Below are 21,089 nucleotides of genomic sequence, written 5' to 3' on the forward strand. Positions count from 1 at the left end.
CGGCGGCCAAGCCGGGTGAGGAGTAGCGCGGGCCCATGCAGGACGCTGAGAACGTGGCGGCGCCCGAGGCGGCCGAGGAGCGGGCGGATCCCGCGAGGCAGCAGCCGGCCTCCGAGCCGCCGCCGCCACCGGAGGAGGAGCAGACGGAGTCTGGTACCTCGGAGGTGGCGCGCACGGAAGACCCCGAGGAAGAGGCCGCGGCTGGGACGGAGCCCGAGGTGAGGGCCGAGCCCGCGGCCCAGCCCGAGGAGACCGCGACCAGCCCGGCCGAGTCGCCCCCGCCGCCGTCGGCCGAGCAGTCCTCTACACAGGCTAAACCTTCCGCTCCGGTCTTGGCCGAGGGTCCCGGGGGCCAGGCTGGGGACCATCAGTCCATCGATGGTCCTGTCCGCACGGCTGCCGAAGAGGAGGGCGGGCCCGATGGCAGCGCGGCGGCGGATGCCGAGCCGCGGGCGGTGGAGAACGGCGAGGCGGATGAGCCGTCCTTCAGCGATCCCGAAGACTTCGTGGACGACGTGAGCGAGGAAGGTGAGGGGCGTGAGCGTGGCGGTGTTCGCGGGAGTCACGGAGGACGGAATCCTCCCCCCCCACCTCCCGATCGCAGCGGTGCCCTGCGCCTGTTCTCTTCCTTCCAGAAGTCTCTGCACCTGTAGCCTCTTGCAGGACAACCGGGTATCTGTGAGTGGTGGAGCTGCAGCCAGTGTGCATGGAGGCATCATCTGGGGATTGTGTCAAGCAGATCACCCCTCGCCACCTGGTTCCGGACCAAGGACTCCAGTAACCATCCGGACCCCACAATGGGCCGAATGGCACGGACAGGCCATGGAGAGCTGGGTGGTTTTCCTCACTTGCTTCGCAGAAGTGTCTTCCCCGCGATTTCTGTAGTTAGACAGGTTGTCAAATTCCTTTCCCGATCCCCCCCTCCATCTTTAAAGCTACCAGCCTTCCACTGTAGGTTGTAACATGGGTGTTATTATTATTATCATTTTTATTTTTACCTTACTTTCTTTTTCTTTAGTTGCAGTTGGTTTTACAGGTATTATTCCTGTTTGTTTTTTTCCGCCTGTGACCCTGACAGGTAAAGTCACTACGGATGTGATAGCAGAGTGTGTTCAGCCATTTCAAATCTCCTTGCTGGGAGTATGTTATCTTATTCTTGTGTGTTGGCTTTTTTAATATCAGGGTGGGGGAAACTTAAGAAAAACACAATTTTTAAAATTTATTTTTGTTTTTTCGAAACTGGGTCTTGCTCTAGCTTAGGCTGACCTGGAATTCACTATGTGGTCTCAGGGTGGCCTTGAACTCACAGCAATCCTCCTACTTCTGCCTCCCACTCCCAAGTGCTGGGATTAAAGGCTGCGAGGATCTTTTTTTTTGAGTCAGGGTCTCACCATGTAGCTCAGGATGGCTTTGAACCCATGCTAGTGCCTCCTTCCTCAGTCTCTTCAGTGCTGAGGTTACTGGCATGAACTACCACTCACAGTGTTCTTTGAACCCATCTAATGCATAGCTTCCAACAGAACTGAGGTGTGTGAGGACAAGGCTGGCCTGTGTGAAATCATTGTGGGTCCTTTGGGAGCCCAGTGGTCCTGATGTGAGTGCAGTGTTGGGTAAAAATGATAGAAGAGGACTGGTCTTTGAAGGCTGCCAACTTGCTTAAGGCCATCCAACCCCGATATGCCTGGCTGGGTCAGAGAAAGGTGGAGAAGGCAGGACAGCATCTCTGTTTCTCTCTCTCTAAAATGGACTGAGGAGGAGCAGTCTGGAGTCTTGTCGCCTGTTCTGTCTCACAGTTGCACCTTATGTTGGATCTTTGCTGTTCAACAATTCAGCTGTGTGTGGGGTTTGGCTAAACACATAAGTGACTAGAATTTTATTTGGCTCACTAAATATGATTTGGGTATTTGCTGTTTAGCTTTGAGAATTGTCTCTTTCCCTGGAACCAGGGGTAACCAATAGTGAAAAAGATGTCCCCTGGTTTAGGTACACACCCGGAATCCCAGCACTCATTCAGGCCCTTAGGAGGATCTTGAGTTCTAGGCCAGCTGGAGCTACATAGCAAGAGTCTTGTCTCAAGGGCTGGGGAAATGGCTTAGCGCTTAAGGCACTTGCCTCCAAGGCCAAAGGACCCAGGCTCGATTACCCAAGACCCATGTAAACCAGATACAGAAGGTGCCTCATGTGTCCGGAGTTTTTGCAGCAGCTAGAGGCCCTGGTGTGCCCACTCTCTCACTCTGCCTCTTTCTTAAATTAAAAGAAAGAAAAAAAAAAGCTTGTCTCGAAAGGAAAAAAGAAAGAAGGGGTCTGAAATTTTGTGGTTACTTTGCATATTCCCTTCCTAGGCGTAGGCTAATTGTTAGCAGGCTAGGTAGACGCTTGGAGCCTGTGGGAAGTAGTCCAGTTTGCATAGAAGCTGTGTTTATAAGCCTTGTAAGTTCAGATCCAGCTCAACAGGCCATTTAATTTTACAATGAACACTCTTAAAGGAACCAGAAATTTCACTACAGCTTCTAGAGTGAAGATGTGTGGTACTGCTTTGATGTGCAGCTGTGTTTTCCCGTCGTCATTTTTCTTGGTCTTGGTTTTAGCAGTATGGGGGGGGGGGCAGAGAGAATGGGTGATCCAGGGCCTCCAGCCATTGCAAACAACTCCAGACCCATGCACCACCATCTGCATCTGGCCTATGTGTGATCTGGAGAATTGAACCTGTACAAGCACTAAGAAATCTCTCCAGCCCAGTTTCAGCATCTTTGAAATTCAGGTGGCTTTTTTTTTTTTTTTTTTTGGCTTGATTCTTAAGAACAAACCCAGTGCTTTGTGCATTTTAGGCAAGCAGGTATTCAACCACTAAGCTACATCCCCCTACCCTAACAGTTACTTTTAAAGGTGTCATGTTTAATACTTAAAAGTGTTCAAGAATTGGAAATGGTTCATGACAGAGCTTGTCCCTACAATTACTTTTTGCCCTTTATTTTTATTTTTTGTTGATATTTATTTATTTGAGAGTGACAGAGAGAGGAGAGAGAGAGAGAGAATGAGTGTGCCAAGGCTTCCAGCCACTGCAAATGAACTCCAGATGCGTGCAACCCCTTGTTCATCTGGCTAACGTGGGTCCTGGGGAATCAAGCCTTGAATTGGGGTCCATAGACTTCACAGGCGAGCGCTTAACTGCTAAGCCATCTCTCCAGCCCACTTTTTGCCCTTTTTTGTGGTTGTTGCAGTCAGGTTTGCATTGCTGGTAGAAATCACCCAACCAAGAGCAGCTTGTGGGAAAAAAGAGGTTTGTTTTGGCTTACAGGCTTGAGGGGAAGCTCCATGATGGCAGGGAAAAATGATGGCATGAGCAGAGGGTGGACAACAGTAACAGGAGAGTGTGCCAAACACTGGCAAGAGGAAGCTGGCTATAATGACCATAAGCCCGCCCCCAGCAATGCACTGCCTCCAGGAGGCTTTAATGTCCAAATCTCCACCAACTGGGAACCTAGCGTTCAGAACACCTAAGTTGATGGGGGACACCTGAATCAAACCACCACAGTGGTATTAGGGATTGAGTCAAGGACCTCACATACCAGGCAGGCACTCTGCCTTAATTTTTTTTTTTTTATTTTGAGATAAGTTGATGCAGATTTGCACTACCAGACCTGGCTTTTTTTTTTTTCCTTGACACTATAGAGAATTTAACTGGGCGGGGGAGGGCAGGTTCCTTACTAGGTTGCCCAGGCTGAATTCCAACGTGTAAGCTCATCAGTCCTCCTGTCTCACCTTCAAAGCTGGGACTTATAGACATTTGTTACTGCTCACTTTAATTAACATTTTTCTTAAAAAAGAAAAAACAAAAAACGTGATGGTGCTTGAGAAACGACTCACCGGTTAAGGCTCTTGCCTGCAAATCCTAACAACCTGGGTTTGGTTCCCCAGTACCTTTGTTAAAAAAGAAAAGTGTCACATGCATCTGGAGTTTGCAGGGACTAGAGGCTTTGGCGTGCTCATTCTCATTTTTCTCTCTTCTTCCCTCTCTCTCTGTCCTTGAAAATAAATAAATAAATAATTTAAAAAGAATCTCCCTGAGCCAGGCATGGTGGCATATGCCTTTAATTCCAGCACTCAGGAGGCAGAAGTAGGAAGATCACTGTGAATTTGAGACCACCCTGAGGACTACGTAGTGAATCCCAGCTCAGCCTGGGTTAGAGCGAGACCCTACCTTGAACTCATGGCTGTCCTCCCACCTCTGCTTCCTGAGTGCTGAGATTAAAGGTATACACCATTCTTGCCCGGCCCCTACCATTCAATTGTGGTGGTGGTGTTTTGGCTTTTCAAGGTAGGGTCTCATGCTAGCTCAGGCTGACATGGAAACTGCTGTGTAGTCTCAGGGTGGCCTTGAACTCTCAGTCCTCCCGAGTGCTGAGATTAAAGGCCTGGCTTCTCCCATTCAATTTTTGAGAATGAAATGGTATAAATGGACAGGGTCTCAGATAGTTTAGGAGACTGGCCTTAAACTTCTGATCCTTTTGTCTTCACCTCCTGAGTGCTGGTGTTAACTAGCACCACTAGCCACCTCTCCTTGAGTATAGTAAAAAAATTACATGATAATAAGTTTCCAGAGCAACTAGGAATTTCTGTAATAAACCATTAGTTAGTCTTATTTTGGTAGTACCAGGGATTGAAGCTGAGGCCACTTTGCTCATTTTAGCTAAACAGACCTATCACCAAGCTGTAGCCTTTTGCTTTTTTTGTTTATTGATGTAGGGTCTCTGGCCCAAGCTGGCCCGGAATCTACTGTGTAGTCTCAAGCTGGCCTCGAACTCAGGGAGTTCTACCTCTGCCTCCAGAGTGCTGGGATTAAAGGTATGTGCCACCACCACATTCAGCACTAATTTTTTTTTTTCTGGGCAACTTCCATAATTGTAAACAATATCCTGTGGTAATTCCTTCCCACCCCGACTTTCCCCTTTGAAACTCCATTCTCCATCATATCCCCTCCCCCTCTCAATCAGTCTGTGTGTGTCTCTCTCTCTTTTTGGTTTTTCGAGGTAGGGTCTCACTGTAGCTCAAGCTGACTTGGAATTCACTGTGCAGTCTCAGGGTGGCCTTGAACTCACTGCAATCCTCCTACCTCTGCCTCCCAAGTGCTGGGATTAAAGGCATGCACTACCATGCCTGGCTTCTCTCTTTTATTTTAATGTCATGATCTCTTTTGTTCCTATTATGATGGTCTTGTGTAGGTAGGTAGTGTTAGGAACTATGAGGTATGCATATCTAGGCCATTTTGTGTCTGGCAGAGCACGTTGTAAGGAGTCCTACCCTTCCTTTGACTCTTACAATTTTTCTGCCACCTCTTCCACAGTGGACCCTGAGCCGTGGAAGGTGTGACTGAGATATTTCAGTGCTGAGCACTCCTGTGACTTCTTAGCACAGTGGTTCCTTCCAAGTCATCCTATGGTCACTGCCATCTGAAAAGAGGATGTTCTCTAGCCAAAAGTGAGAGTAGCATTAATATATGGGTATGCACATCAAGAGAAGTACTTATCAGGCAGTTCGGTGAGCATAGTACATACTTTTAGCCAGACAGCAGCAGGCAATGCACCCCTGGGGCTCATGACTACCCCTGTTTTAAGTTTTCAGTATCAGGGATGTATTCCCTCCCATGGAGCGGGCCTCTAGTCCAATAAGAGTGCAGTTGGGCCAGGCGTGGTGGCGCACGCCTTTAATACTAGCACTTGGGAGGCAGAGGTAGGAGGATCGCTGTGAGTTCGAGGCCACCCTGAGAGTACATAGTGAATTCCAAGTCAGCCTGGGCTAGAGTGAGACCCTACCTCAAAAAACCAAAAAAAAAAAAAAAAAAGAAAGAAAAAAAAGAAAAAGAGGGCAGTTGGTTTCCACCATGACAGACATGTCACTGTTACACCCATTGGCTCATTTGGCCTCGCTGGCCAAATATAAGGCTTGGAATGTCCACTGTTGAGTATCTTCACTGGTGATTTCTCTCTCTCCCAATGAACTGCATGCAAAATGGCCTCTTCCAGCTTTCTGTCATCTGGTCTACATGGAGGAGGTTATCAGCTCAGTTCCAACAGGATTTCTCAGTGGCCTTGCAGCCCAAGTATGTAGTCTTCAGCATTAAGGTCTTACCATCTATTCCTGGTGGGAAACCAAGGGTCTCGGCAATGGCCTGTAATGTTTTGGGGACATCAGGGACCTCCCTGGCCAACAACTCACTGGAAAGTATCCCATCCCTGCCACTGAAATTTTTCTAGTAAAAGTCTATGGCTTCTGGGTGTACCATTGTCCAAAAAAAGGATGTTTCCATATGCCTCATTCATAACATCTTAAATTTTGGTTAACCTTCTTCCACCTTTCCTTTACTCAGTCTTTTCCCCTGACCTCACTTAGACCTTTCCACACCCTAGTACTGTGTTTGAAATAGATTTTTTTTTTTTTGGTTTTTTGAGGTAGGGTCTCACTCTGGCCCAGGCAGGCTGACCTGGAATTCACTATGTTGTCTCAGGCTGGCCTGTAACTCACAGCGATCCTCCTACCTCTGCCTGCTGAGTGCTGGGATTAAAGGCATGCGCTACCGCACCTGGCCTTCCCTAGTCCTTAAAAAAAATTTTTTTTTAAATTTATTTGCAAACACAGGTAGGGGAGAAAGAGGTAGAATAGGCATGCCAGGCCTCTAGCTGCTGCAGATGAACTTACGATGCATGTGCCACTGCCTTTTCGTGGGTACTGAGGAATTGAACCTGGGTAGTTGGGCTTTGTAGGCAAGTTCCTTAACTGCTAAGCCATTTCTCCAGCCCTCTAGTCTTTTTCATACCATTTTTCCTTCTGTTTCTTTTATTCTGGCTGGCCATCTTGTAGACCTGAGACCTGAACTGATGTTAAGATGTTGAGGGTGAGCTGAGCAGATGGTACATTGGTTAAAGGCACTAGCTCCAAGCCTGCCTACTAGAGTAAGAGTTTGACTCTCCAGCACTATGCAGAATGACAAAGTGGTGTGACCAGTGCAGTGGGAGGTGGAGTCAGGAGTATCCTGAAGCTCATGCGTGACCTAGCCTTGCCTTCCCAGCAACAAAAAAAGAGAGACTGCGTCTCAAACAATGTGGAAGGAGAGGAATAACCCTTGAGGTTGTCCTCTGACCAACTTGTGTGCCCATATATACCACACACACACAAGTTGGAGTACTCAGATTTGAGTCTTAAAGACAGGTGGCGTGAATGTAGTGTGCTTTGGATTTGTGCGGTGTGCTTAGGGAAATTACATGGATCACGTAGAACCCTACCAATGCCTGATGACTTAAGTATGTCTGCTGATGTATGGCATTTCATCAAACCAAAGACATCATCTCTTGCAAGATATATTACTATATGTTCTCAGAAGGAAAAAGGTCCTACTACTTAAGCTTTCAGGGGCTCTGATGTCAGTTTGGATTGGTGTGTTAGGTTGGGGGAGATAGCCGTTAAAGATAGTTGTTTACAAAGCCCCAAGTTCAGTTCCCCAACATAAAAATAAAGCTGGGTGCAGAGTGGTGCATCTATTTGTGATTCCAGTGTGTCTGTGAAAATGGGAGGTAGAGCAGTCTGGCAGTTTGTATTGGGAAAAATTTCTCTTTACATAAGATTGTTGAGATATTGTGGTGTACTATTAAGCGCACACTTGCTGGCAGCCCTTGCCTGGTCACTTTAACTGCTGAGCCATCTCCCTGGCCCCAGGAGTTTTTGTTTGGTTTTTTTGAGGTACTGGCTTTCTTTAGTCCAGGCTGACCTGGAATTCACTATGGAGTCTCAGGGTGGCCTCAAACTTGCAGTGATCCTCCGACCTCTGCCTCCTGAGTGCTGGGATTAAAGGTGTGTGCCACCATGCTTGGCTCCTGGATTATTTTTAAGAGATTAAGTAAGGCTGGGTTAGGGTTAGAAAAAAAAATAATAATTGAATTCTTTTACTCTTGCAGAACTACTTGGCGATGTACTCAAAGATCGACCCCAGGAGGCAGATGGAATTGACTCGGTGATTGTAGTGGACAACGTTCCTCAGGTGGGGCCTGACCGACTCGAGAAGCTCAAAAATGTCATCCACAAGATCTTTTCTAAGTTTGGGAAAATCACCAATGACTATTATCCTGAAGAGGATGGAAAGACAAAAGGGTGAGTCTGCCCTCCTCACAGAAGTGGCCCACTCACATCAGGAAGGGTGTGGACGGGCTCTTGCACCATGATGCAGTGCATGCTTGGCTGTGGGCTTGAAGGACCAGGTTCATGGACAGCAGTTAATCCAACACATGACCTGGGTAAAGCACTGCTGGCCTAGGAGTGGACAGAGCCTCGGGGAAGATCTGCCTATGGAATCTCATTCTGAAGTTGTTTATTTACATATTAATTTATTTTAATCAGGGTCTTACTCTAGCCCAGGGTGGTTCCAAACTCATTGACATCCTTCCTCAACAAGTGCTGAGATTGTAGGCATGAGTCACCATGCCCAACTGGTCCACATTAACAAAATGGGATTGCTGCTTAAAGTCTGTGTGCAAGTGTTATGTCACTACTTAAATTAGCAACTTTCCCCCTTGCCTAAAATAGTGGTACATGTTTTAAAAATAGCAGTGGCAGTAGGGTGTATGTGACCTGCAGCTTGCCTTTTCTGCTCAAAATAGTACTTTCATGTTGATCAGTTTGGTTGTAATTTCTTCTTTTGTTTACGTACCTTGGTGCTGGGTTTAGAGCCCAGGGCTCCACATCCACTTTCCTGTGACTGCCAGTGTTTTAGACAGTAGGCTGCAGGGTAATCACTTTTGCTTCTACTATATAATTCTAGGTATTTATTTATTATTTTTTTTATTTGAGACAGAGAAGAGAGGGAGGGACAGAATGGGTGCATCAGGGCCTCTAGCTACTGCAAATGAACTTCAGACACATGTACCACCTTATGCAGCTGGTTTCTGTGGGTCTGAGGAATTGACCCTGGGTCTTTTGGCTTTGCAGGCAAGTGCCTTAACCGCTAAGCCATCTGTCAAGCCCAATACAAGCCATATTTTAAAAAAATACTTTATTTTTATTTGAGAGAGAAAGAGGCAGATGGGAATGGGCATGCCAGGGCCTCTAGCCACTGCAAAAAAACTCCAGACACATGCACCCCCTTCTGTATCTGGCCTGCATGGGTCCTGGGGAGTTGAACTTGAGTCCTTTGGCTTTGCAGGCAAACACTTTAAGTGCTTAGATTTCTCTCTAGCCCTACAAGGCATTTTTGATGATTTTATTGAGATACATGATATCTAGTAAACCTGCATAGCTTAAAGTGTACAATGTAGTAAGCTTTAACATGTGGTTAATCCCATGTAACTGTCAACACAGGATAGTGAATCTTTGCATTAGTTAACTTTCCTGTGGTTTATGATTGAGAAGTTCAAGACTGTAGTTTTGTTAGGATTTAATTCTATAATTTTTTTTTTTCCCAGGTAGAATCTCACTCTAGTTCAGGCTGACCTGGAATTCACTATGTAGTCTCAGGGTGGCCTTGAACTCATGGTGATCCTCTGACCTCTGCCTCCGGAGTGCTGGGATTAAAGGCGTGTGCCACCACACCCGGCTAAAAAAAAGTTTTTGAGAGAGAGAGATGGACAGAAATAGTATGGGCATTCCAGGGCCACTTTGTGCATATGGCTTTATGTGGGTACTGGGAATTGAACTCAAGTCAGCAGGCTTTGCAAGCAATCACCTTTAACGACTGAGTCACCTCTCCAGCCCTGGGTTTCATTATTTTTTCTTTTAATTTTTATTTGAGAGAGAAAAAGGCACAGAGAATGGTTGAGCCAGGGCCTCTAGATACTGCATACAAACTCCAGACACATGTGCCTCCTTATGCATCTGGTTTATGTGGGTCCTGGGGAATTGAACCTGGGTCCAAGGGCCTTAACCACTATGTCATCTCTCCGGTCCTGGATTCCATTCTTTTTTTCCAGGTAGGGTTTCACTGGCTGACCTGGAATTCACTATGTAGTCTCAGGGTGGCTTCGAACTCACGGCAATCCTCCTACCTCTGTCTCTTAAGTGCAGGGATTAAAGGCGTGTGCCACCACGCCCTGCTTGTGTTTTGTTCTTGTTTGGGAAACTGCCTGGCCTGTGTGCTTTACTCCCTTCTCAGTTTGACCTCCTGGGGGTTGTTCCTGTAGGACCAAGAATATTATTTGTGTTGAAAGGTCTCAGGTATGCAGGTGTGACTTTCCTACCTTAGAGCCTGCACATGTGTCAATCTTCCACCTTTCACTCAGGTATATTTTTCTGGAATATGCTTCTCCTGCTCATGCCGTGGATGCTGTGAAAAATGCTGATGGCTACAAGCTGGACAAACAGCACACATTCCGCGTCAACCTCTTCACTGACTTTGACAAGTAAGTTCAGGCGTGACTGGGAATGGGCTGCATGTTGATGTGCAGGGGTGACATGGTGCTCCTCAGTGGGTGCTGGTGATCAGAGAAGAGCCAACATTTTGATACTTCTGCTCCATGTTGGTGGCTGGCACCATTTTTCCCCAGTGATTACACTACCCACACTCCTTTGCCCCAGCCATCGTCACCATGACCCTTGTCCTATCCAGTGTGTCCTCAGCAGTGCCTGCTCTATTCCAGGTACATGACGATCAGTGATGAATGGGACATTCCAGAGAAACAGCCTTTCAAAGATCTGGTAGGTTATACAAACCTGTCCCTGTGCAGTTAGATGTGCTCAGGTGTGGTGTAAGCTAATGAATTCTTGGGATGACCTGATGGGTTATACAGCGCTGTTCTTGTGCATTTAGACATACTTGAATGTGATACGTGTATAAATTCCTTGGGAGTATATGTATAAGATCTCACTCTAGCCCAGGAACTCACTGTAGTTCCAGGCTGGCCTTAAACTCAGTGATCCTCCCATCCCAGCCTCCTGAGTACTGGGATTAAAGGTGTGTGCTGCTGGCTTTTTTTTTTTTTTTTTTGTATTTTTATTACTTATTTATTTGCCTCTAGTTTGTGCAAATGAACTTCATAGGCATGCATCACCTTGTGCATATAGCTTAGGTGGGTCCTGGGGAATCAAACCTGGATCCTTTGGCTTCACAGGCAAGCACCTTAACTGTTGAGCCATCTCTCCAGCCTAAATTTGTCATATTTTCAGAGTAGTAGTTGTGAGTGTCTTTGCTTGAAAAGCCAAAAAATAAAAACAAAAGTTAAAAAAAAAATAATGCCATGGAACTGTAGAGATGGCTTAGTAGTTAAGGCACTTGCCTACAAAACCTAATGACCTGGGTTTAATTCCTCAGTACCTATATATAGCCAGATATACAAAGTAGTACTTGTATCCAGAGTTTGTTTATAGTGGCTACAGGCTCTGGGGCACTCAGTCTCTTTCTTTTTGTCTGTCTCTGTCTCTCTCTCTGTGCTTTCAAATAAATAAGTAAATAATATTTCAAATAAAGTCCCTTGCTTTTGATCCTTTTTAGGGAAACTTGCGATACTGGCTGGAAGAAGCAGAGTGCAGAGATCAGTACAGTGTGATCTTTGAAAGTGGAGACCGTACATCCATCTTCTGGAATGATGTGAAAGACCCCGTCTCAATTGAAGAAAGAGCGGTGTGTACTTGTAGCAGTAGCCTGGTTTCCCCCTGAGACGTGTGAATGAGCATGTGCAGGCTCACTGCTTTTGAAGGTGCACTGAGAACAGCTCTTACTAACCCATTCTCAGCTTGAAGCAAGTCCTGAGAAAGGAAACAGAACATTGTTTTTAGAAGGAACAGTTGCTGTGTTTGGCTTATTACTGTCCTATTAGCACTGACCCCAGCTTCTTTCACAGAGATGGACGGAGACATACGTGCGCTGGTCCCCTAAGGGCACTTACCTGGCCACCTTCCATCAGAGAGGTATTGCTCTGTGGGGGGGAGAGAAGTTCAAGCAGATCCAGAGATTCAGCCACCAAGGCGTTCAGCTCATCGACTTCTCCCCATGTGAAAGGTAAGCCAGTGGTCAGGGATAACTCATCAGCCTTATCATCATCATTATTTATTTATTTTTGTTGTTTTCAAGGTAAGGTCTCACTGTAGCCCAGGCTGACCTGTATTTCACTGTGTAGTCTCACAGTAGCCTTCAACTCATAGCGGTCTTCCTACCTCAGCCTACCGAGAACTGGGATTAAAGGCATGTACCACCACGCCCGGTTATTAAAAGTTTACTTATTTATTTGAAAGAGAGGGATAAAAAGAGTGAGTGTGGTTGCTCCAGGACCTCCTGCCACTGCAAACAAACTCCTGACACATGCCACTTTATGCATCTTGCTTTACATGGGTACTGGGGAACTAAACCCACGCCATTGGGCTTTGCAAGGAAGCAAACACCGTTAACCCCTGAGCCATCTCTTCAGCCTTCTACAGGTCATTTTCAAAACCTCCTTATTTTGCAGTAATCTTTTTATAGAAAAAAGAAAAACAGGAAAAATTCAAAAAGCTCCATTTGGAAGGTAGAGGCAGGAGGATCAGGAGTTTTTCAAAGCCAGGCTCAGCTATGAGTGAGTGAGAGGCCTGCCTAGGCTACCTGAGCTCCTGTCAAAAAACCAAGAGAGAATGAATGAAATTCAGAGAACCCTGGTATCTTTGTTTTGCCAAGCTCTCCAGACCTCACTTGGCTCTGACCTTTCATATACATGTGTATAACCTACCAGACATCTGGGTCAGCCGCACAATTCTTTTTTTTTTTTTTTTTTTTTTTTTGGTTTTTCAAGGTAGGGGCTCACTCTGATCCAGGCTGACCTGGAATTAACTCTGTCATCTCAGGGTGGCCTTGAACTCATGGCGATCCTCCTATTTCTGCCTCCAGAGTGCTGGGATTAAAGGTGTATGCCACCACTCCCGGCTCAATTCATATTTTTTTTAGTGCTGAGATGTAACCAATATGTCAGGCCAGTGCTCTGCCCCAGAGCCTCATCCCAGCCCCATATTTGAGCTATTTGTCAGAGTAGTCCCCTTAATCACAGTTTCACTTTCCCTGCCTCCAATTATACACAGCAAACCACAGCATAAAGCTGTGACTACACCTTGGCTGTTTGAAGAGGGTTCCATAATAAACACCTCTGTACGTATAGGAAAAAAAAATAGACATAGGGCCTGGTTACATTGAGGTTTCTAGCATCAACTGAGGTCTTAGAACAGATTCCTCACATAAAGGAGACCGCTGTGAATTGAACTGTCTTCTCTGTGGAACATGCATTCCTTGCACGAAAATCTTGTAACCACAGTGCAACTTGAGGCATTGATTTGAATGTTGGTTTAATGCTTTTATTTCAGCTACTACTCTATTCCAGTGTTGTGATTTAGTGCCATAATGTCACACATAGGAGTCAGTTCAGGATCTAGTACAAAGACTGGATGTATTTTTTGGAGGTAATTTTTTTCTGGAAAGGTTTTTTCTCATGTCTGAGCTGGTCATGGAGCTGAGAGTTGGGGGGAAGGTGGAGCTGAAAGTAGGTGTGCGCTGCCCCCTGCTGTGTACCTCCTGCACCTTGTTGCCTGCAGTGCTGAGTCTTTGCCTGGTCCCAGGGCTGCCTCCAACTTGCCCTGTGCCTCTGAGTGTTGTCCAGCCAGACCTGGTGTCTGTCCAGGTGATTTTCTATCTGGCAAGTCTTGTTACTCTGGATTGTTGATCTCTCACATTGAGTTGTGTTTTTTTTTTTTTTTTCTCTCAAAATATTTTATTTTTATTTATGGATTTGAGAGAGAGAGGGAGGGACAGGAGAGAGAATGGGCCCAACACGGCTTCTAGCTGCTGCAGACAAACTCCAGACACAGGCACCATCGTGTATATCTGACTTACGTGGTCTTGGGGAATTGAACCTGGGTCCTTTGGCTTTACAGGCAAGTGCTTTAATTACTAAGCCACTTACTTCTGCAGTCCGCATTTGAGTTTTTAGTGTAACAACATTCTGATACAGAAAACTGCTTGAGGACACAGGCTAAGTGATCTTTACTTGGAATTCTCAGAGGACTGGTAGTGGTGTTTTGGATTTTTTTTTTTTTAATTTATTTTTTGGTTTTCTGAGGTAGGGTCTTACTCTGGCCCAGGGTGACCTGGAATTCATTATTAGTCTCAGGTTGGCCTTGAATTCATGGCAGTCCTCCTACCTCTGCCTCCCAAGCGCTGGAATTAAAAGTATGCGCCACCATGCCCTATTTTTTTTTTTTTATGAGAGACAGGGAGAGAATTGGCATGCCAGGGCTTCTTGGTTGCTCCAGACATGTGCGCCATTTCATGGGCATGTGTGACCTTGTGTGCTCATGCCATCTTGTGCATCTGGCTTACGTGGGATCTGAAGAATTGAATGAGTCCTTAAGTCTTTAAGTCTAAATGAGTCTTTAAGGCAGGTACTTAGTGGTTAAGTGCTTGCCTGTGAAGCCTTTGGACCCAGGTTTCGAGGATCAATTCCCCAGGATCCACATAAGCCAGATGCACAAGGTAGCACATGTATCTGGAGTTCGTTTGCAGTGGCTGGAGGCCCTGGTGCGCCCATAATTCTCCCCCCCCCCCCCGCCTCTTTCTCTGTCACTCTCAAATAAGTAAATGAAAATGAACCAAAAAGAAAAAAGAAAAAAGAAAAGAGAAACTGTCATCTGAATAAAGGTGCAATCAAAGGAAAGGGGTTGCTATAGGAGTACCTGACTGGGCATGGTGGCATATGCCTGTTTGTTCTAGCACACAGGAGGCTGAGGTAGTTCAAGGCCAAACTAAGCTTCAGAGTAGAGTACCAGGGCAGCTGGAGCTACATGATCGGACCTCGTTTCATAAAAACAGAAACAGCCCTGCATGGTGGTACGTGCTTTGAATCCTAGCACTTGGGAGGCAGAGGTAGAAGGATCACTGTGAGTTTGAGACCAGCCTGGGAGTATGGAATGAGTTCCAGGTCAGCCTGGCAGAGAATGGGACCCTACCTTACAAAAAACAACTAAACAGCAATAAATAAAAACCAGTGCATGTGCAACTTTGTACATCTGGCTTTACCTGGGTGCTGGGGAATTAAGCTCTGGGTGGTAGGTTGTCCTCACTGTTCTACTCTCTTACAGATACCTGGTGACTTTCAGCCCACTGATGGACACTCAGGATGACCCTCAGGCCATCATCATCTGGGACATCCTTACGGGGCATAAGAAAAGAGGCTTCCACTGTGAAAGTTCAGCTCACTGGCCTATTTTCAAGTAAGTAGACCACACATGGCGCTGGATGGCTGAATGCTTCTCCTTTGCCATTACCCAAGCCTGGCACTTCTTTTCTTCTTAGATGGAGTCATGATGGCAAATTCTTCGCAAGAATGACGATGGACACTCTTAGCATCTATGAAACTCCTGTGAGTGGTTTTAATGTTCTGGAAGGCCAACCAGCCTGTCTGTTGCATGCTGTTGGTAGTACTTCTGGGCAAGGAAGTAGTCCGACGTTTTCCATAATCTGTGTGCATCTCGAGTCATGCCTGCCCTGACTCTGCTGCCACGGAGTCACCACTAGTGCTCGACGAAGCAGCTCTGGAAGCGCGTGGCATTGTTGCCGGCAGGGATTGTCCTCTTCTCCCGACACTGGCGCTCATAGCGCTGCCCTTACATTACACACTGTGCAGAAGCTTGTCTAACAAATGATGTGTACAATGATGCATTGGCCTCATCTTACTGAACTGTATCTCCCTCTCCCCCCCGCCCCTCCAGTCTATGGGCCTCCTGGACAAGAAGAGTTTGAAGATCTCTGGAATCAAGTGAGTGAGCATTGGGTGAAGTTGGTGTGGTGTGCTCTGGCCTCAGGAACATGCCTTGCAGGTCACTTTGCAACAGTGGAAATACATCTCTCCACTGTGGGACTGAAGATGATCCTGTGAGGTCCGTGGGGGCGGGAGGCTTTCCAGTAGGTGAACAGTTCACTTTGCTAATGTCAGGTGCTAGAAGGGGCAGCTCTCTGGGGCCTTTATCAATCAGTCGCAAGGGCCACACCTAACATTACCATCTTGGGGGTGAGAATGTCAGTATGTGAATTTGGGTAGTACATAGTCTTCAGTCTGTTTTAAAGCATTTTACTTTTTTTCCTTTAGTGTTCAGTGGTGTTTTTTTGTTGTTGTTTGGTTTTGAGGGTAGGGTCTCTCTATCCCAGGCTGCTCTGGAGTTCACTATGTAGTTTCAGGGTGGCCTCAAACTCATGACAGTTCTCCTACCTCCTGAGTGCTGGGATTAAAGGCTCTGTGTTTTTTGTTTGTTTTTGTTTTTAAGACTATTTATTTTCTGATGGGCTGGAGAGATGGCTTAGCGGTTAAGCGCTTGCCTGTGAAGCCTAAGGACCATGGTTCAAGGCTCGATTCCCCAGGACCCATGTATGCCAGATGCACAAGGTGACATGTGCATTCAGAGTTCGTTTGCAGGGGCTGGAGACCTTGGTGCGCCCATTCTCTCTGTCTGTCTGTCTCTCCCTCTCTACCTCTTTGTTGCTCTCAAATAAATAAAAATGAAAAACTTTAAGAAAAAGAATTTCCCAGCACTTGGGAGGCAGAGGTAGGAGAATCGCCGTGAGTTCAAGGCCACCCTGAGACTACAGAGTTAATTCCAGGTGAGCCTGGACCAGAGTGAGACCCTACCTCGAAAAACCAAAAAAAAAAAAAAAAAAAAATTATTTTTTGAGAGGGGAGGAGAGAGATGAAAAGGCAGATCGAATGGGTGTACCAGGGCCTCTAGCCACTGCATATAAGCACCAGAGCATGTACTACCTTGTGTGTCTGGTTTTATATGGGTGCTAGGGAATCAAACCCCAGTCCTTAGGCTTTTTAGGCAAGTGCCTTAACTGCAGAGCCATCTCTCCAGCTCATATGCTGATTCTGAAGTGCAAAACAAAAATTAGGACATGGTGGATTTCTGTCTTCCCCCCTGATCAGGAAGCTGAGGAGGGTGAATTATTTGAGCTCACAAATCTGAGACCAATTTAGGCGGTATAGTGTCACCGAAATGAATTAATAAGCAACAAAACACACAGATGAGGACTAGAGAGGTGGCGTAGCAGTTCAGGCACTTGCCTGCAAAGCCAAAGGACCCAGGTTTGACTCCCCAGGACCCATGTAAGCCAGATGCACAAGGGGGCACATGTGTCTGGAGTTTGTCTGCAGTGGCTGGAGGCTTTGGTGTGTCCATTCTCTTCTACCTGCCTATTTCTATATATCTCTCTCTCAAATAAATAAAATATAAAAAAAACACACAGATGGCCTGTCATAGTACACCTAGCCCCCATGGGGTGACTTAGCCCCATTCCTCTGATGCTTTCTGACTTTTTCACCTCAGTTAATCTTTAGATGTTATATAGCTATAGCCATCATTCAGAAGTTTATTTTACTTGGGGCAGCAATGTGTGGGGTCTGGTCAGTCTGCGTTAGCAGTGGATGCAACAAGTCTTGTTTGTGTCTCTTCCCTGTCTGTCACAGCAGTGACCACATCTCAGGGTTATTAGGCCCCTGAGCTGCACGGCACCCACACTGCGTAGTGCAGGTCTGGTGCCAGGACGGTGGTGGGCTGTTCCCTGGGTGCCCATGCAGGCTAGTGTTGACGACAGTGAGCTGCAAGCTGGCAGTTAAGAATGTGGTCAGGGCACTGGTATCCAATCCTTAGGTAGTAAACACATTCTGTTTTTCTGGGAGAAATTGCTGCTCAGTTTCATAATCATTTGGTCGTTGGATGACATTTCATTTCCTTTGTCCTGCAGAGACTTTTCTTGGTCCCCTGGTGGCAACATCATCGCCTTTTGGGTGCCTGAAGATAAAGATATTCCAGCCAGGGTAACCCTGATGCAGCTCCCCACGAGACAGGAGATCCGTGTGAGGAATCTGTTCAATGTTGTGGATTGCAAGCTGCACTGGCAGAAAAATGGAGATTATCTGTGTGTTAAAGTGGACAGGACACCAAAAGGCACACAGGTGAGTAGATGCAAGTAGGACTTCCTGGTAACAAGTGCTGCTTTGTTGAGAGGCTGTGAACATGTGTGTGCATAACGTTAAGGTGGCTGATCTTTTCTTACCTTCTTTGAAACAGGGTTGCCCCCAGCTTCATATTTTCTTGACTCTGCCTCCCATTGTTGTAGGCGCATGTGCCATGTTGTGGTGCTTGGAAAGTTAACTCAGGTTGACAAAGTTTACCAAAAGCAAGCGCCTTTATTTGCTGAGCATCTCTTCAGCCTCCTCTTGTGTGGACTTTATTGGATGCTATTGGACCAATTTGTGGGATGTTTCCCCCACCCCCAGGTGCGGTCTCACTGTAGCCCAGGGTGAACTGGAGTTTCCTATGTAGTCTCAGGGTGGCCTTGAACTCTCATGGTGATCCTGCTTCTGCACCCCTAGTGCTGGGATTAAAGGCCTGCAACATCATACCTGGCTTGTTTTTAGACCCACTTGAATGTATGTATTATGTATGGTGAGTGTCTTGGCATATTCTAGCTCAGGGCTTCCTAAACCTCTCCCCCCTACTTTTTTGAGGTTTTTTTTTTTTTTTTTTGGAGGTAGGGTCTTACTCTAGTCCAGGCTGACCTGGAACGCACTATGTAATCTCAGGTTGGCCTCGAACTCATGGTGGTCCACCTACCTCTGCCTCCCAAATGCTGGGATTAAAGGCCTACGCCACCATGCCTGGCTCATTTTTTTGATTTTTTTTTTTTTGAGGTAGTGTCTCCCTAGACCTGGAATTCACAAGGATCCTCCTACCTCTGCCTCCTAAGTGCTGGTATTAAAGGTGTGTGCCACCACGCCCAGCATTAACACTAGCAAATTTATGTGCTAATGATGGATGTGCATGTTTACTTTTACATAAAGAGTTAGATCTCAACTTGAGTATTTGATGCTGCAGGACATAGACCATCTCCAGTGTTTTCAGTTGATTTTACTTAGATTTTATAATCATTAATGATAATACCACTTTGTGTAACTATAGAAGTTTGTTTGGGGCCATTTCAGAAATTATTGGAAATTTTCAAGTTAAATATTCTCAATCCACTCTCCATCATACCCACCCCCTCAATCAGTCTTTTGATGCTGTCATCTTTTCCTCCTGTTACGATGGTCTTATGTAGGTAGTGTCAGGCACTGTGAGGTCATGGATATCCAGGCCATTTCCTTTGGCTCTTACATTCTTTTTGCCACCTCTTCCGTGATAGACCCTCCGATTTGGAAGGTATGATAGAGATGTTTCAGTGCTAAGCATTCCTGTCACCTCTTCTTGGTACTTGTGGCCCCCACCATCTGAAAAGAGAAGCTTCTCTAACCAAAAGTGAGAGTAGCAGTAATATTTAGATATAAACGTTACAAGAAGTGCTTACTGGGCAGTTTGGTGAACGTAACGTTTACATTTAGGCAGACGTTACATGCCTAGGGCTCATGACTTCCCCATCATAGGCTGTAAGTATCAGGCACTCCCTTGGAGTGGGCCTCCAGTCCAATTAGATAGCGGTTGGTTCCCCCATAACAGACATGCCACTATTACACCTGGCCTAACCCATTTTTAAAAATTAAAAATATCTATATTTGTAAAAGAGGGAGTATACATGTGCTAAGGCCTCATGCTGCTGTAAACAAACCCCAGACACATGTACCATTCTGTATTTTACCTTATATGGATGCTGAGGAATTGAACCCAGGCCTGAAGGCTTTGTAAGCAAGTTACTTAAACTGCTGAGCCATTTCCCAAACCTAATTTTTGTTTTGTTGTTGTTGCTTTGTTTTGGTTTTTCAAGGTAGAGGAGGGAGGGAGGAAGAGAGAGAGAGGGAGAATGGGCACACCAGGGCCTCTAGCAAGTGAACTTCAGATGCATGGGCCAACATGTGCATCTGGCTTATGTGGGACCTGGAGAATCGAACCTGGGTCCTTAGGTTTCATAGGCATGCACCTTAACCTCTATTCCATCTCTCCAGCCCTAACAAAATAGTCACATTTCCATTGGGTTATCCTCTTATGTCCCCTCTCCTTGGCCCCATTCCTCTGAGGGCCCCCTTTAGTGGGGCATCGGTAGTCTCTGTGAGGTCATGGATGCACAAGTCAGTTCCTGTAGGTAGGACAATGCCTCTCAGCACACTTTTCTGCCCTGTGCCTCTAAAGTTCTTTCTGCCCCAACTTCCCCAGTGCTCCCTGAGCCTTGTGTGTGTGTGTGTGTGTGTTGAGCTCTTGTCAGTCTTTTTATTTTCTGCTTTGAGTTTTTGTTTCGTCCATGTCTACCACCATCTCTCTGGAGCAGATTCTCTGGCTAGCCATGACAGCAGCACCCACATTTAATCTTCCTTTTCCTGATAATGTTCCTGGACCCTGGCTGGTATGGTAGCAATGACTTGTCTTGTATTAGGACAGTTGGCTTTGTCTTGCCATTTTGGCTAGTCCCGGGTCTCCCTGGTACTTGCCAGTATCTAACTCTGCCCTACCCTCCCCCACCCCATTCCCCCAAGGTAGAGTCTTGTTCTAGCCCAGTCTGACCTGGTCTTCACTATGTAGTCTCAAGCTAGCCTGGAACTCAAGGCAATCCTCCCTATCTCTGCCTCCTGAGTGCTAAAGTGCCACTACACCCAGCCACTGGCCCAATTTCTGTATATGTGTGTCTTGAGATATACCTCACATATTAAAAACTCATCCTGTAAGTGGAGGGTCATTTCAGTGGCCATTCTCACCACCCTGAAAAGACACTACATGCATATCAGCACTCAACTCCATCTTGCACACTCCCCAGAGCCTCCTTGCTCTTGCTGTGCAGTGCTAGGGATTGAACCCAGTGCTCGCTCTCTCTGCATGTCAGGCCAGATTTCCACTTTGGAGCCACACCTCCACTCTTACATCCCTGGTCTGCTTGCTTGTTTATCAGTTTATTTGTTAGTGGCTGTGCGTGGGCTGTGATGATGACTCTGAGGTTTCCTTTTCTTTTCTTTTTTTCTTTTTTCTTTTCCCCGAGATAGGGTCTCACTCTAGCTCAGGCTGACCTGGAATTCACTGTGTAGTCTCAGGGTGGCCTTGAACTCATGACAGTCCTCCCACCTCTGCCTCCCTAGTGCTGGGATTAAAGGCTTGTGCCACCACGCCCAGCTAGGGCTTGCTTT

General features: G+C 46.4%; 1 protein-coding gene across 1 annotated transcript in view; it reads left to right on the forward strand.

The window, feature by feature from the left end:
- The window catches only part of Eif3b (eukaryotic translation initiation factor 3 subunit B), a 29,422-nt gene continuing 8,333 nt past the window's right edge, over positions 1 to 21,089 (forward strand). Inside the window, exons 1-10 of the mRNA XM_004672707.2 lie at positions 1 to 528; positions 7,950 to 8,142; positions 10,263 to 10,382; positions 10,620 to 10,677; positions 11,471 to 11,599; positions 11,820 to 11,977; positions 15,073 to 15,204; positions 15,287 to 15,353; positions 15,703 to 15,749; positions 17,729 to 17,939. Of these exons, the coding sequence (XP_004672764.1) occupies positions 36 to 528; positions 7,950 to 8,142; positions 10,263 to 10,382; positions 10,620 to 10,677; positions 11,471 to 11,599; positions 11,820 to 11,977; positions 15,073 to 15,204; positions 15,287 to 15,353; positions 15,703 to 15,749; positions 17,729 to 17,939 (1,608 nt within the window). The 5' untranslated portion in view covers positions 1 to 35. The remainder of the gene's footprint in view (positions 529 to 7,949; positions 8,143 to 10,262; positions 10,383 to 10,619; positions 10,678 to 11,470; positions 11,600 to 11,819; positions 11,978 to 15,072; positions 15,205 to 15,286; positions 15,354 to 15,702; positions 15,750 to 17,728; positions 17,940 to 21,089) is intronic.

Source organism: Jaculus jaculus, chromosome 2 (assembly GCF_020740685.1).
Source record: "Jaculus jaculus isolate mJacJac1 chromosome 2, mJacJac1.mat.Y.cur, whole genome shotgun sequence".
Taxonomy (NCBI): domain Eukaryota; kingdom Metazoa; phylum Chordata; class Mammalia; order Rodentia; family Dipodidae; genus Jaculus; species Jaculus jaculus.